The following is a 17,500-nucleotide window of genomic DNA, read 5'->3' as shown; positions in this document are numbered from 1 at the left end:
ATTTGTCCATAACAAGACTGATTAGAAGAGTAATCAATTCACAAGATTTCGAGTTTTCTCAGATATGCTTGGCGCATTGTAACCCTTACGCTGTTCGTAACGAAGTAACGCACCGATTGTTACGCTATCTATGACGTGTGGCGGTAGCACGTGACGTCTGTTTCCGACGCTTGTCATCGGATGTCCGCAAGGTAACTTACGCAACGCGATATTCCGAAGGGACACGCGCTACCGTAGAGCTGGCAGAGGAATAGGAAAGAGGTGCTTGTTGTTTTAGATACCATCGCTATATATATATAAGGATCTTGATTTTAGATTCGTGACTTTTAAGTACTGACCTTCCGTATTGTTTCGCTATCCCATTCTCTTTTTCTTGTTTACATTTTTCTGTTTTTTCGCTTTTCATTTCGCCTTTTTTCTCACTTTTTTGTTGTGTGTGTGTTTGTGTGTGCACGCATGCTTTTGCATGCGTTTGTATTTATTTGTATTTGTGTGTTTCTGCCCGTGTTTTTGTCCGTGCATCCATCTCAAAGAGCACTGTCGTCTAACCCATCCCCTTTCCGCAGGGCGTGAGGAGCAGCTGCGATGGTGCGTCCTGTGAAGCCCGAAGCTGAGCCCAGCTGAGCCCGGCATTTGTCCCTATGATGAGCTCATGGATGGTCCTGCCCGCCTTCCTGCTATGGGGGTGGGCGGCGGGCGGGGTCACACATTCTCTGTCTTGCGGGCTTTGTGAAGGAGGGCCCGACGGCTACACGTGCCCCAACTCAGAGAGTGAAGAGAAGTATGTGCTCAGGGCACTGCCAGATCAGGTTCTTCGCGTCGAGTGTCACAACCTTGTGAGGGACTTCTCTCTGATGAAGGACTGTAATCTTACCACATTCAGACAATTTGAATTCGAGAGATGCCCACTGCCCAGTGTATCGTTTGGCGAGGTATTTCGGAGGATAGGAGTGCCAAGCGGTAATGTCAGATCACTCAGCTTCACAGCAGGCGCATGGAATGCTTCTTCGGGTCTGCAGGAATGGCATCTTGACTCCCTGACAAACTTGCAAACGCTACAACTGGTGGACAACAACTTTACTTCCTTCCCTCCTGCTCTGCTGACAAATACTCCCAAACTCAAGTTCTTTAGCTTTATTGGAAATCAAGTGGACAGTCTCCCGCACACCATGTTAGCCAGCACGCCTGATCTTGTTATGGCAGACCTTGGGAACAACGGACTCGCCACTGTACCTGAAGACCTCTTTGTCAATCTCACAAAGCTGACTAATGTTAGTCTCTGGAACAACCAGTTAACTGATATACAGAGAAACTTGTTTCCAGATATCCCGAATCTCAAATTTTTAGACTTGAGAGACAACCTCTTGAGTGCCATCACAAATAGGCAGTTCCGGGGGATGAAGATACTAAAAAGACTCAACCTCGGAGGGAACAGACTAAGCAGTTTGAACAATGATTCTTTCTTGGATCTGAGGAGCTTAGAAGAGCTTGAGCTTCATTCAAACTTACTTGAAAAATTACCATCAGGCATCTTTGATAACCAGAGACTAATTAAAAAACTGATTCTCAGAAATAACAGTTTCAGTAAATTACCAGATAAAATATTCCAAAAGTGCGAATCATTAAACATGCTTGATCTGAGTTACAATAATTTGCAGTACATTGAAAGATTGCAACTCCCTGGTCCTACAACCTCTCTAACATATCTGGATTTGGGAAACAACAATATATCCTTTTCTGAAGATTATATAAGTGAGAGTGGAGCCCAGTTCATCCCATATGACTTCCCTATCTCTAACCAGTTAAAGCTACAACACATTTTCCTGGACAACAACAGAATTAACCATATTCCCCCTTCATTCAACAATTTATATCTAGATCTGGAAACCATTGACCTTTCTGGAAACTTGATAAGTTATCTGGAGTTTAGGTCCATACACTTTTTATCTGATAGTGTCAAATTGAACTTGAAAAATAACAAAATAAAGGTAATCAATCTACGCCAATTGCAGATATGGCCGAAGGATGAAAAATGTAAGAATGTGACTTTGTCCCTTGAGGGAAACCCACTTCTGTGTAACTGCTTGCTCTATATATTTGCAAAGATTGTTCAGGGGAAGTCAGATGAGCTTAGTAAAACCTCATTTAAGATCCTTATTGATGATGCTGACAAAGTAACATGCACCAGTTTGGAAAATAGAAAAATGTATGTGAAGACACTTGATTTCAGAATGCTGACATGTCAATTGGAACACTGTTTGGGCAATTGTACTTGCGAATTTCGTCGTCATGATGAAATGCTCATTGTAGACTGTTCTTTTAAAGGCATGAAGGAAATTCCCATTCCAAATGATGACATATATAACATCAAAAACTTTTCAGTGACATTAAACCTGATGAACAACAACATCACAAATTTTGACGGCCTCGAGCACCCCTTTTACAGCAAACTGGTTAATCTGACCATTCCATACAATAAAATCTCCCACTTCAACGAGTCTGACCTTCCGGAACATCTTAAAGTCCTTGATGTGCGAGGAAACAACCTGACCCTCTTGTCAGCCACCACTCTGGACTACCTTAACGTGACAGACATGACCCTCAGCCTAGGCGACAACCCCTGGACTTGCAATTGTGAGCTGATTGACTTCTTCACCTTTTTGCAAGTCCCTGAAAGGAAGGTAATTATCAGATATGTGTTGTTTGCTTTATGTAGGGTAGAAATGTCATGCTGGTCAATTTACTATTTTTGTATTTCAAACGTTCTGCTCTTAGAATCTTTCGTGTTTGATTGCAGACAGTCAACATCACCACTTTGTGATGAAAGATATGAGTCAAAATTTTTTCTAGAGACCTTGCTCATATTTGATTGCACAATCAAATTTTACAAATAACATGCCTTTCCAGGTACTGGACCAAAACAACATTAAGTGTGCAAGTGATGGAGAGCTCCTGTTGAACATCAATGAATATACCATCTGTCCATCCTTCAGGCAACCCATGGTTATTGTCACAATTGTGCTCATCACAGTTTTCCTTCTCCTGTTTGCTGTCCTTGGTAAGTTCTTTGGTTGTGAATCAACATTATGAATCTCCATTGTAGATTTAGAATAAAGCTGTGACTAGTTTATATGATATTCGATGATATATATTTTGTAGCTTTGGCACAATAAAAATTCTCATGCATACTCTTTTTGTTACAGGCACAATGAGTTTCTACAAATACAAGCAAGGCATCAAAGTGTGGTTGTTTACACACCGCATGTGTCTTTGGGCCATAACAGAGGACGAATTAGATGCTGATAAGAAATATGATGCCTTCATCAGCTATTCTCACAAGGTACTTCATATTTCAAATCACCATTGTCTGTTGCATATTTTAAGACAGTATATGATTATGATTTTATCTTGCAGGCCAAAATGTCTCCATATTTTCTTCCTTTGACTATTGCATCTTTGTATTGTGTATTATGCAATTTATAACTTGCTTCTTCTATTATTAGAATAAAACATAATGATCACTCCTGACATATAGATTATTGTTCATTAACCCTTTCTGGACGGGTGGTACACTACTGTACCGCTCATTCAAAAGCCCAGTGGCCGGGCGGCACAATATTGTGCCAGCCATTTAATTGATTTAGGCCTAAGCGCTCGAAAGCCCCGGCATTGTGACATTCAAGGCTGGAATGCCCCCATCGTGAGTGGGTAAAGGAAAGTTCCTAAGAATGATGCTTATGCCCAATTTCCAGGATGAAGAATTTGTCAACACAGTCTTGGTGCCAGGACTGGAGTCAGGCGACCCCAAGTACCGCATTTGCCTCCACTACCGTGATTGGATCCCAGGAGAATATATCCAGAACCAGATCTTGCAGAGTGTAGAGGACAGCCGTCGAACAATTGTTGTTCTCTCATCCAACTTCATTGAGAGTGTGTGGGGCCAGCTGGAATTCAAGGCAGCTCACTCACAAGCTCTGCAAGACAGAACTAATAGGATAATAGTCATTGTTTATGGACAGGTTAGTGGAGACAAAAAAGTACCAAATATTGAGTAAATAATTAAGTTCCTTGAAGGCAGGAATTTGAGCTGTATTTTGATAACTGTTGATCAGACAAACTTTATGATAAATATCATGAATTAAATATGGAGTAGAAACTGCATTTTAACAACTGTGATTAATTAGATAACGGTTATCATAAATATCATTGATTAACTTTGACTTGAAATAATCTGTATGATCTGAAAAATAGAAGTTTACTGCAGAATATCTTGAGTATATGACAGAGTTTTTAGATACACTCCAATTCTTAGCATCCAGAGCTCAGATGATATACCCGCAGTTGCCCATATTACTCCTATAATGGTTTTTGATTTGCAGGTTCCACCCGAGAGTGAGCTAGATGAGAAGTTGCGGCTCTATATCTCAATGAAGACTTATGTAAAGTGGGGAGATGCAAAGTTTTGGGAAAAGCTTCGGTATATAATGCCACACCCACAAGAACTTATACAGAAGAAGCAACAAAAGTGCAAAAATGCTGATAAGCTAGAACTTGTTAAGTCAAACTCAAAAAGTGTATAACGCCATTTGAACCAAAACTTTATCATGTGTGCATGAGTAGCTGGACTACCGTTTTTCACAGTGATGGCTCGAAGTTGAAAGTTTTCCAGATATGAAACTATAGATTTTTATATATAGACAGATGAATATACAGTATATATTTATTTAGAAAATTATATGGACCATCCCTTAATATTCCTAAGACAGTGGAACGATGGATATAACTGTTGTTTGCAGCTAATCATTTACCGACATGGACTTTAATTTGGTTGTAATTTGCCACTTGGCTGTGACCTGTTTTATAATCAGGTGCATATGTATATAGCATGTTTATGAATATGTATGTATCATCCACCTTTCATCTTCATCTAAAGCTTAAATTACATATTCATCAATCATTGTTCATGAGTACAATGGTCTTGAATCATAAGATTGATAATTTCTTAAGACAGCTGATATTGTATATGGAAATGGAGATAATGAAAATCAGCAAGTAGATCCTCCATGTAAGAGATGAATCTGTTATATTGCACGTGACTGGTAAGAAAGCTTAAGCCACGTCCACACGGTCGAGCTGTGCCTGGCAGGGCAAAGTCTGCAGACTATGCCCGCATAGGTGTCCACACAGCTGTCTGTGGTGGTTGGAGGGCAGTCGGACGCCAGTAGTTGTTGTGAGCGAGTGGTTCATTACGGTACGATCACCATAGTTCACGCCATAGTTCGAAAGAAGATAGCATTATTCTTGTCGTGACCAATATGCACTAGTACTCGGTGTGGACATGGTGTACAAATAACGTGGTAGTCAGTGGATCTGCCTGCACCTTACCTCGTGCGTTTGGCAGTGACGGAAGACCTCGATCCACTGCCCTCCATTGGCACCGGGAGCGGACAGTTTGATGGTTTGCCCACTGAAACCGCTCGTATAAGGGCAAAGCCTTCCTGCCCGACGGGCACTGCTCGACCGTGTGGACGTGGCTTTACATTCGATATACGTATAGTGCATTCAGATTTAAATGTGCTTGTTTCAGCTTTTTGATACTGGGACTAGATAGCTGCTTCAAACTAATTTCTTGAATATGCCAGTTATATGAATAGATTCTGAAATTTGTGTTAAAAGACCTGGTTCTCGCAAGAACAGCTTCACAGACGAGAAAAGAAACTATGCAATGCCTTTTTTTCGGATCGATATGGTACAAGACAAGAAGACTTTTCTAAACACTCAAGCTGGCTATTTTCTCGAATGTTTGATAGCATGAGCATGGGTGTATCAGTGCTCAGTAGATAGATATGAAAAATGATGGAAAGCATGGTTATTCCTAAATGCTTCAAAGGCTTTCAGCATTATCCAAGCAAGGGACTTGTGTCCAACTTTTCTGTAATGTGGGCAGGACCATTATATATGAATAAATAACGAAAAGATGTGCGATTTGTTTTATTGCCTATAAAATTATGCATGTTTTTTATAAGCATCGTCTTGTAGTAAATTTGTGAAATTATTATATTTGTCTGAAAATGTGAACCAAGCAGTAGTAAACTTAATATATATTAAGAGGTTTCCAAATTTTTAGTATAAAAACAATCCTTGTGATTTATAGCATATAATCTATGATTGCCGACTATTGGTCAGGGCCTAAGTGTTATATTTGAAAGATTTAACAAATATATTTTTCAAAGGGTAAAAGACACTAGATAAAGAATTTGCTAAAATCTGCCAGTTTAGGTGACTAGCATTTTCTGGTGAGGAAAAATAAGCATAATCTATTAAAATCAAACCTGTGTATATTGTGTAGATGTGTATGTATAGAAGCTGAACTTAAATATTTTTTATATACAACCAAGTTAATAACTTGTGGCTCTAGCCTAAAAAAGTTAAGTACACTTTTGGAATCATAGGATCATTGCCACCAAATTAAAATGCATTAATCTGAAGTCTCACAGTAAACAATACCCAAAATGGTTTTGTCACATTTTAGAGCCAGATAACCTTCAAATAATATAAACACTCAGAAATATGGAAGAAAAACAAGTTTCACAAAGTAGATTTATTAAAAATCACTATAAATACAAGTTCACATGCTATCAAAATGTCAGCTAAGAAAAAGGGGCAAACCCACTTCTTAGCTTTTCCCCTTGTTTGGAGAGAAGAAAGATGGTGGGGTTATCTTCACCCTTAAATAAAGAAACATGAGCACAACAATAAGGAAGACTATGATAAAAAGTAAACCCAACATAGTCCCAAAGAACTCAGAGCTGGAGTAACAAGGTTCGCGGTTTTGTACAGGAGCTGTAAGTCTGATTCCTGAAAAGAAAAAATATATGGTATTAAAATAGCGCTTGTAATTAAATTAATTCACTATACTTCCAACAAAAAAATATTGCAAACCACATGCGATCTGAATTGCACCAACACCGCAAAACCGACCGTCTGCAAGAATACTTCAGCAATTGAGCAAACATGGCCAGTGCAAAGAAACAGTGCTTACTCTCTCCTCCCACTTCATCAGGCATGTACACCTCGATGCTGCGATACATGTTCACTCTGTCCAGCTCAACGGCGCCTTCATTCTGGGGCGGATCCTGGGTCGCCCGACGTCGCCTTCTGGCCTCCTCTTGCGACACGCGAGGGGTGAAGGCCTCGCTAGCGAAGGGACGGACGGAAGAGTTGGGTCATTTGGGTGAAAATGGATTAGGAAGAGGATTGCCCCTGAAGTTCTCATTCTTGGAGGATTACCATACCAGTATGGAGTTAAATGCTTGACAAATCCCTCAAAGTTACATTACAGAATAATCCGATAATACAGGAAAACTAATATATAATGTCACAGCTCGGTTTAGAACAAGCTCGCCAATAGGAAAATTGATACCAATGAAAAAAAAAAAAGTTTTCAGCAAACCTGTACAACTTCAAGGGACGATTAGTTCCCAAAGCTAGCCTACGTAAATGCTAGTGATGATTTTTGCATCTAACTATATGGAAAACATTTGCATGATTATGTATTTACTAAAACAGGGTTTTACTTAAGTTATTACAAGACTGAATCAGCTGACCTGCAAGGAGGCAGCTCTTCGCATGCCTTGTAACAAACTTGGACGTCACACTGAATAACGATCTTCATAGATGTTGGAAATCTGAAAGCCTAAACAGCATACGATTAGAAGAAAAATACAGACTGGATATTTGGATTGGACAAGCCAAACAGACAACCATTCACAAAGCAATTTCCAGAAAAGGTTAAGAAAGGTTCGCAACGTCAGGCTGTAGTACCACATAACCACTAACCTTGAAGTGTGCATAGTGTAACGTAACCATGTCTCCATTTGGTGAATTGTGCTTCTCTTTGAAGAAATGCGAAAACACTTTAGGCTTCGTAGAACACCCATTCTCGATCACAGTCGCTTCTCCACTGAATACTCTGGCTGCGGCAGACACCTCCTTATGGCCACTCGTGTCCCATTCTATAGTGCTCTTTTTCTCCCCTCCTGTTGAGACCAGGGATTATGCAAAGAATTTAGCTAGTTAAATATACTTAATCAATTATTTTAGGGGAGTGGGGATACATTCTAAATAGAATAAAGGCTTTGCGGGTAACAAGTACCCACGGAACTTCCACAGGACCTACCGTCGACGGCGTAACACGTAAGAATGTTGGAGTCAAACCAGTAGACGTTGTCGGAGAGGGTGAAGATGAGCGTCAACACGTCGCCCACGTACACAGACTCGTCGTTCAGCGGCGGCGCTCGGGGTCCTTCCCCCCGCTGGATTTCCATCCACATTCTGGGGCCTGGTTGAGCAATAGAAACTTTCATTTGGAAATTTCTTCCTTACAGCAATGTTCGCAGTTCCCGGTGATGGACCCGGATTGATTAAGATATTCATACGACCGGAAATTCACATTACAGACGTTAACAGTTAAGCAGGGCTTGTGAACTCGATTATTTCATGACGCAAGTTCAGAAATACACTTGAAGAAAAATTTAGAAATCATAGAGGATCCACAAAACCGAAGAACTGCCATCCCATATGTTTCATGTTTTTATTAATAAATCTACACATTATGATTAAGGATATATGTGAATCATTACACACCTCCCTACACACCCGTATACAATTCTGAACCAAGATTCGAACACAGTATCACAGTACAATGAAATTCCCAATATTTGAAACCATTTAAACTTCAAGAACCGCACCCGGATGCGTGCTGGTCTCAATGGACGACTGCATATCGCGCATTTCCAGATTCCATTCGACCGTCTTGTTATAATCGTCTGGCCTATCGCATCTTACGATCACGCTGGAATCGTCCTCTCCTATCAGGTCTCGGTCCCACTGAACGACGAGGCGATGCTGGGGGGAGAGAGAGGGGCACGAGTTCATGTGAAATCTTGGGGAGGAGGTAAAAGGGAGAAAGGGGAGGAGAAAGGGAGAAAGGGGAGGAGAAAGGGAGAAAGGGGAGGAGAAAGGGAGAAAGGGGAGGAGAAAGGGAGAAAGGGGAGGAGAAAGGGAGAAAGGGGAGGAGAAAGGGAGAAAGGGAGAAAGGGGAGGAGAAAGGGAGAAAGGGGAGGAGAAAGGGAGAAAGGGGAGGAGAAAGGGAGAAAGAAGATGTGCGGGGGAAGAAAATGAGAGAAAAAAAATGCGAGGGGGAGAGGAGGGGGAGAACACCGCATCAATTACAATAAATGTATAACTGCTATTGTCAATTTTCTTTCAACCTTGTTTATACCAGTAAAGAACCCACAACATTCAAAACTCTCCACCACAAGTTATTACTTCAATAATAGGGTCTGTAAAGGTACGTCCATGGTAGATAATGGTGTTCTCTTGGTCTCCACAAGTGCCGTGCTTGAGCAGGATTTCAGCCTTCCAGGAATTGTGGCCATTGAAGAGCAGACACTTTTCAAAGTTGCCGTGGGGATAAATGTACCCGTGGAATGGCACAGAAAACCTGCGTGAAAGGAAGGTAGAAAATGGAAATACGTTAAGACATGCATAATACAAGACCTTTTTTTTATAGTTGAAAATATTTGTTACACATGATTAATGCTTTAGTTCGGTGAATATTAAATGCTCGCCGAAAATTCCACAGCCTATAACTTTAAATCCTTTACATCATTGCATAATATGATGGCTAAAGTATGTATTTACCTGTACAGCAACCTCGTACTAAAAAAATGAAACTAAAATAGTAAACAAGAACCCAGTTTTAACTCAACAACGCGCCTCTCGTTATCCCCCGCTTCGTCAACCTAAACAAACAAGACACTCGATCTTAACAGCCTACTTACTTGAAGGTAACAACCATGTGCGTTTTCAGACAGTCCACCTGCGTGTCCTCAATGCGCCGCTTAGGACCGGCGGTGTAGCTGGCGGGACCGGAATAATGCGTCCTGGTATTATGGCCATATTGCAAGGGGACGTTTCCTCCTCCACCGCCACCACCGCCGGAGTGATCGGCAGGGTTCACGTTGCCATGGTGAGGATCTGCAAGCGGGCCTTTTTAGTGTGTAGGACTAAATTGAGTTCAAAATACGATCGCCACAATGGAGGATGTTCAGCTGAAGAACAATACGTTAAATAATAGTTGCTGTCTCGGCATCATTAAGGATGATAATCTTAATGATGCTCCGTAACGGTATTGATAACTTTTTTTAAAACCAGAAAGTATGAATTGTATTCACATGGCAGTGAACTACACAAAATATATAAGCCATGACAATTCAAGGGTAAGTAATTATAGTTTTAAATCAAGTGTTTCGTTTTCTAATTGAGAGACCTCGTTTACGTCACAGCACTAGCTGTGTCAATTTAATATTTTAAATAATTTTCAGCTATGAAGCACTTTTTGGGCTTTGGGTTACTATTTGCCACCAAACCCCCCAGTTAATAGAATCTAAACAGCTACACTAAGTGTCTCACTTTATTAAGCAATAAAAACACAAGTCCATGAAAAGGATTTTTAAAGGACTTAACATAAATCCTCTTGCTTTGTTTGGCGATTTTAATGGTTCACCCTGTGGTTTCTTGGCTGCAAAATCTCAAACGTAAAGTAGACGACTTACCAAAAGCTATGGCCGAATCCTTTACCCACGGTTATGGAATTACTCCATAGAAATCACACGCATAGCTCCTAAATGTCCTAGTCTCAAATTCCCTCATCTTTTCAAGAATAAAGCCCTGCACTATTTCTATGGTCTCCTAAAACTCGAACTAGGATATTCCCCTAAGACCTATTACTTCTTGTAAGAAACTCAGCTCATTAGCGTCTTGGCTAATCAGCAATTGTCACTGTAGTGATGTGCTTCGCCCCAGCCATCCCTCCAGGACCAATGCACGAGTTTCCCCTTTGTCGCCACGAGGGGAAAAGAGGCGCCAAGAGATGGCGTTGCCCTGGAGGGCCTACTACTTCCTCCCTCCCTGGAAGGAGGGTCTACCACTTGTTCCCTCCCTGGAAAGGGGCCCATAAAACCCCCTGCGAGGCGTCTTGCAGATGAGCCCATATACCTCGGCAACGCACTGCTCACAACTTGTGCCCTTTTGGCACTGGTTGTTTTTTCTTACTTTTTATTGAATTTTATTGTTGTTTTAAGAGTTGCGGCCATAGGTAAATTCATGGCCAGGCCAAGGAAAGATACTTTGAATATAGAAGGAGAGACCTTTTGTTTGATTGAATATATAAAATAAACTATGATCGGAACTATCTGTTATATCTTTCAAGACACCCTGTAATGTTTGCCTGACTCTAGCCACGCCTGCTCGGCAATGTCCTGTGTAGGAACTATTTCTTCCACATACAGACTGACATACACTCATGCACATACATAACATACATTTTACACGTCTTCGACTGTCTCGCACATACACGGGTGCTGATCCCTTATCAGCTGGTGGCAGCCTACCCCTACACAGGACAGGATTCACGTTACCATAAATTCAATCGGAATTTACTTTGGGGCAAGGGAATCATATCGATAAATCACTACAACTGTACATGGCATCTTTCTAGATTAGTCATATAAAACACTATGGATTTCATTGAATTAAGGACATTTACCGACGCACAATGATAATTTCGACGACGATCCTCTTTCTACAAATGTTCCACTTGATGTGCTAGATTTTTTTTTATAATTAAAACTCTCTCCGTCCCTTGAAGAAAAACCCTATTCCAGTTTGTTAAATTTTCTAAATGTTTTGAATGCCTGTTACCATCACATGAGATACTTGAACAAAAAAAAACGCTCAAGAAGGTTGAGGGATTGTTTATAATAAATAAGAACTACTTTTTCCAGTAAATTTATCGCATCCCTACTCTATCGTATGCTTCCCTATCCTACTCCAGTCACTTATTACGCCTCCAGACTAACATTAAGCACAAGATACGTTCAACAAGCACAAGGTGGAAGAGTTCTGTCGCTTGAGATTTACGTGTGTTGAACGGCATGTTGTGACTGTTAGTTGTGCTTCCACATTTTCGTTTATGTGCAATATTTGAAAGACTTGCACGCGTTCATAAGAATTTAAACCAGCCTCTCAATAGAATATATTTGAAGTAAACTAATTTCAACAATTTTCCAAATGAAAATCATACCATTTGACTATCTGCGCAGACATGAAAAAGTTTATATCTATGCTATTTAAGTTTGCATGGTTTCTTTCACTAGTTATAGTAGATGATTCACAGCCAACTAAATATTGACATTGGCTCACCACAAACATCATTCAATAACCTAGGTAGGTTTTAGGTTGAATCACAGAACACTACTGTGTCGATACAATGGCAGAAAAGCTAATAGTTTGTTTTTTTTTATTAGAAGATTCGGAATCCTCCTGAATTTCATCTTCAGTGTCTGAGGAGGAAGAGATGAAGGTATAGGGTTAGGTACCGAATCCTCCTGAATTTCTTCTTCAGGTGTCTGAGGAGAAAGAGATGAAGGAAGAGATGAAGGTATAGGTTTTAGGTACCGAGTCTGAGGAGCTTCTTTGCAACTCCCTCCTTCAATCTGGCGGGTGTGTCTCGACGACGTCTTTGCCTTCTGGCCTCATGCCCCTGCCTTCTTCCCGAATTTCTTGGAGAAGCCGAACTCACTCGCTGTCCTTCCACCCAAGGGTAAACTCCCCATTTTGGATACCTTGATTCGTCGCTCTGCTGATTCTATCCCCTTTTCCAGAAAACCCATGCACAGCGTGATGTCAAAATCTTCACGGAGATCCTTGATGCCGACCATTATCGACAATATTGTAGGAAACAGTCTGGTTGCGTTATATGGACGACGTCCTCGCCGTAGTACTCACGAGGACGGACCTCCGGGACCTCTACAGAAGGTTGAACAGGGTGCGCGCCAGCATACAATTCACTAAAGAAGAGGAACGAGACGACCGACTACCATTCATCGACATCAGGATACACAGGAGACCTGACGGACGGACGGGGGGGGGTCTGTATAGAAAACCCACGAATAAAGACCTTGTCCATTTCTTCTCCCCACAGCAAAACTATATGAGTAATAATTGGTTTCTTTGAGCACTCAGAATCTGCAGATCAGAATTTCTAGGAGGAAGAAATTAAACATACAAAACCCCTTTCTACCCCACCAGAGGTATGCTGCTACACTTGAGGCGCAAGGCAGAGAAGATAATGGACAGACCGAAGACAGACGACCCGCAGGGCATCCCTCAGAATTATTCTTTCACACTCTTGAGATGTGTGATCTGCTGGAGGCCCTAGTGGGACACGATCAAGACCGCTCCCACATCGAAAAGAAAGATAGACGATAGAAAGAGGCCAGTCCACCAAAGGCCTCTTAGCCAGGTGTATAGTATACCTTGCGGCAGATGTGATAAGGTATACATAGGCGAGACAGGACGTGGACTCCATGAACAACGAATCGGGCAACACCGCCACGCCCTCCGGTGACATGACACCAGGAGCGCCTTCGTTGTACACGTAGATAGCGACGGTCATCTCCCTAAGTGGTCTCAAGCCTTCATCATCAAACAAGGTCTGGTCCCACGACAAAGCATGACAACTGACTATCAATGCCGCTTCTATCAACATGAACACCGCACCGGGGAGCTACGAACTATCCAAGGTCGTCGCGCGCCTAATCATTGATATGACCTGACCTAAAACACGCATAGCCCACTAACTCATGTGTACTATGCCCTGATGAAGCAGTAAAGCGAAGACCTTCGGGCATGTCCTGTGTTTAGCTTCGTTTTTTTTTGTTTTGTTTTGTATTTAAACGATCTTATTGTACCGTATGGCTTCCACCTTAACCTTTTTATTCTTTCCTCACCCTCCCTTAGATGAATTCCATGGGCATTTCGAAACTCATTTATATATTTAAGAAAAATACGTTTATGTAAATCAAGTATTTTCGGCAATCTTTTCTTTTTTCTACACAATTAGTGAACTTTGAATTGCCTGAAACCTTTTAGCCGAGGTAGACTAGACAGCACCTGACAGCCATCTACAATATCATGACAGATACCCACACTATACATACCCATGCTATACATATCCAAGATGCACTTTGTGAAAATCAACGAAAAGCTACACCTTTTCAGGCACTTTCAAACGCATCTATATTTAATTTCCTCTAATGAACTACATTAAATTCTAAATCATTTTTTTCATTCATCCATTTTTTCATCTGCTTTGTACGAGAATATATAGTCAAATGTTTAACATACCGACAGGCATCAATGGTTATATCTTAAAACCGTGAAAAACTGGCATTCATCATTCCAGCAACCAAGTTATACTCTCCATAGATCCAATGAGCCATCGATAAAGCTCATAATTACGAGCTAAGAGTACAATATACTTGTGCAAAATTACATCGTCCAAGACTTTGAAAACACGAAAAAAATATACGGGGTGTGATGTCCTTGAATGAAATTCTAGTTTAACCAAAACTACCATTCGAGACCACAATGCCATCACATCACATGGTCACGAAGCCTACCTTTAGCATGGGAATTATGGCCTGCCACAATCGCTGGGGGCGGAGGCATTGTCTTGCCCTTGGGGATGGCGATCCGGCCGTGATCGTCAACCTCCTGCAGGCCCTCCGAATGCTTCGGGTTATTGGCGCCCAGTTTCACTTCCTCGGCGGGCGGTTTCGCGGCCACGGCGACCAGTACCTGAAGGGAAAGGGAGTAACCAGGTCATTTTTTTCCAGATCGGGTGTGGGGATGACTTGGCGTGTTTTTTTATTTGTTTGTTTGTTTGTTTTTGGGGGGAGGGGGGCTGATGATCTTCACCCTTTTATTATTAACCTTATGAATTGGCCAAAGCCCGATTTTAATGAAAAGTGTGTGGATAATAAGTTTAATTAGCACTCTCTCGAAAAACTTAGGCCGTATTTGTTGAGCTATTTGTTGAATACAAAGTAAAAAAGGCTGATGGTAGAATAAGGCTCTCGTACAATCCAATTGAAAACCAAAATACGAGGTTACACTATGGAGTTCAAATGCAACAAACCCATTTTGACATACATAATTCATTAATCTTTGAGATAATTGCTATGGAAAACAGCTGAAAATTACAGTAATAGCTGCTTTAACATGCTTGATGGCGCTCTTAGAAGGTTAAAAGGGTACTAAATTTTCCAAAAACAAACGTATGAAAGTAATATTAGAAAGTGCAAAACCTGTACTGTGGATTGAATATGAATCTTTCATTTTTTTGTAGGATATTTGAAATCCCTTTAAGTGTTTAATAGTTTCGCTAATGTAGAAAAAAATAATTGATAAGAACATACCTTAACATATTAACACATCAAACGATTATGGCTCAATATTTTGAGGTAAAAACTTCCAGGAAGATGGAGGGGGGGGGGGGTATGGGATTCTGTTAACGGGGAAAACTGCTTGTTGGGCCAATTTATTCCTAACAGGTCCCCTACGTTCAAATTACTGAGAGTTCAAGTTTAATCTTATTTGAATTAAGAAATTACACAACGCTTTCCAGCGATTTTTAACCGTTATACATTTCTGGTTGAACAATATGAATGGTTAGAGAGTATTTGAACATTACTAAAAATAAATCCGCCTCCATATCTGTCTGCATAAATATATTGCAGAGATGTATTGATAATTCCCTAGGCGGGACTCTTAGTAGTTGGAAGTAGAAAAGTATATTGAAAACGGAAACTATCGCAAATACTATTCGCGCAAGAACGACACCACAACTTCCGATATTAATAAGATAATGCAAATGTTAGAGACGTTTCTCCTCGTTAGTACACTGCCTGCCTTCTCTATTCGCATGACTAACATCCAACGAAAACTAATTATGGGGAAGGACTAGGAATCCAAGAAAACACGTATAACAAAGGAAATATAACAACGTTAAAGTGATGGAATTATACCCTAGATGCAGTTCCTCACCATGACAAGGGATGCACGTATGGCAATGTATTTACAGCAATTTAGTTGCGATAAGTTCTCCCACTCATAGAATATCGACTCACGATTTTTTGTTGAATTTAACCATTGTAAATCGGCATTGAAATACACATGATAGAATTACATTGGTCCAGCTTTTTACTTTATTTTTCGTCATTGCTGGCAAGCAATTTCAATATAATTTCCCATTAAACAAGAACACTCGATGTGTGTATGGGGAGGGGGGTAACTTCGAATATCCATTAACTCTCTATATTTAATAAACACTGTTCATTTCAGACGATGTTCGAGGACCTACTCAGAAAAGAAAAAAAATCCTAATCATAGTTGTATACCATGTACCTCAAAATACGTAATACACTATTTTTAAAAATGTACAAGGATTTCCAAGAAATGGCAAACAAAATAAATGTATAAACATTTGCTCGTTTCCTAAAGTTAAACATTAAAATAAAATGGAGGATACGTTTTCAACCTCCGTTAAATTGGGTAACTGTATTGCTCTATCAATGCCACCATCCAGATTCCATCGTTTACGAACATGTGCATACCTAGTTGAGTGGTTTTGTAATTATCTTAAAAATACACCGGTAAATAGTGATAAGATTGTCAAAACTTATCGAAATTGGTAGCGATAGATCCCTTGTGATGTCTAGTGTATATTTCTGGTAGTTATAGTCAGTGCTACTCAACCGTTGAGACTATACTAGACCCAATGGTTAGGGAAAGCATGAACTATATTATGGAAATTGAAGGGGTAACATCGGTAAATAATCCATCGAAATAGGTAACGATAGACTCCTATCGATGTCTACTAATTAATTGGCAGGATAATGCAGTGCAATCAATAAGTGCGATACGAACGACCAAAACACTCATAATCGAGAGACGTACAATAATTGAAACGAAACCGACCATCTAGGGCTTCATCCTGCCGCCATATATTGGAGATTTCATAATTAAAGGAAGGGGATGGGAGCGGCTGCCCCTCATAAACGAAGTTTTATTGGCCACAGCCCCGAAACAATTATACAAATGCACAATTTATGCTGTAAATAACCTTGCTCACACTGAATATTTACCGAGTTTAAGCATCGTTGCTATTGTTTAGTTTGCGGTAACTTAAACTTCAAATTGTACACGTGACATTACACCAAAAAAAACTATCCGTACCAATTTTCGACGCGGACCTATTATGGAAAATGATCAGAAAGACTCCCTACTTACACTAGTTTTTCTTTTTTTTTTACTCTCGCAAGAACACCCATTTTCACAATTTTTTGTTTGGTTATCTTTCAGCAACCAAATTAAAATCAGAAACATTGTTTTACCAACTACATGATTTCCTCTCCGCAACTGTCAATGATTGTAATTGCAAGTGACCGGCCAAATTTTATTTTTCCAAACTACGAAATCACACATACAATCCTGCCTAAACCCCAACAACAATCAACACCCTTCAAACATCACAGTACTCACAAGTAAAGCAAAATATACCGCCGGGATGCTTAAATTCGGCGCCATTTTG

The 17,500-nt window shown here is 40.5% G+C and overlaps 2 protein-coding genes across 2 annotated transcripts in view; one reads left to right on the top strand and one right to left on the bottom strand.

The window, feature by feature from the left end:
* LOC122265813 (protein toll) overlaps positions 1-5,980 on the top strand; it is a 28,490-nt gene extending 22,510 nt beyond the window's left edge. The window contains exons 2-6 of the mRNA XM_043035252.2: positions 567-2,681; positions 2,908-3,058; positions 3,204-3,340; positions 3,753-4,019; positions 4,380-5,980. Coding sequence (XP_042891186.1) covers positions 642-2,681; positions 2,908-3,058; positions 3,204-3,340; positions 3,753-4,019; positions 4,380-4,580 — 2,796 coding nt within the window. The 5' untranslated portion in view covers positions 567-641 and the 3' untranslated portion in view covers positions 4,581-5,980. The remainder of the gene's footprint in view (positions 1-566; positions 2,682-2,907; positions 3,059-3,203; positions 3,341-3,752; positions 4,020-4,379) is intronic.
* A 606-nt stretch (positions 5,981-6,586) lies between these two features.
* Positions 6,587-17,500, bottom strand: part of LOC122266017 (uncharacterized) — a 14,293-nt gene continuing 3,379 nt past the window's right edge. The window contains exons 4-13 of the mRNA XM_086536792.1: positions 17,452-17,500; positions 14,529-14,706; positions 9,846-10,041; positions 9,331-9,505; positions 8,751-8,907; positions 8,180-8,341; positions 7,840-8,039; positions 7,608-7,696; positions 7,043-7,197; positions 6,587-6,858 (exon numbers count right to left, since the gene is read on the bottom strand). The exon at positions 17,452-17,500 is cut by the window's right edge and continues 149 nt beyond it. Of these exons, the coding sequence (XP_086392918.1) occupies positions 6,677-6,858; positions 7,043-7,197; positions 7,608-7,696; positions 7,840-8,039; positions 8,180-8,341; positions 8,751-8,907; positions 9,331-9,505; positions 9,846-10,041; positions 14,529-14,706; positions 17,452-17,500 (1,543 nt within the window). The 3' untranslated portion in view covers positions 6,587-6,676. The remainder of the gene's footprint in view (positions 6,859-7,042; positions 7,198-7,607; positions 7,697-7,839; positions 8,040-8,179; positions 8,342-8,750; positions 8,908-9,330; positions 9,506-9,845; positions 10,042-14,528; positions 14,707-17,451) is intronic.

Source organism: Penaeus japonicus, unplaced genomic scaffold, assembly GCF_977035675.1.
Source record: "Penaeus japonicus unplaced genomic scaffold, GWHDUDI00000001_assembly GWHDUDI00000005, whole genome shotgun sequence".
Taxonomy (NCBI): Eukaryota; Metazoa; Arthropoda; class Malacostraca; order Decapoda; family Penaeidae; genus Penaeus; species Penaeus japonicus.
Note: the sequence above shows the minus strand (reverse complement) of the source record. Positions and strands in the feature narration are given on the sequence as shown.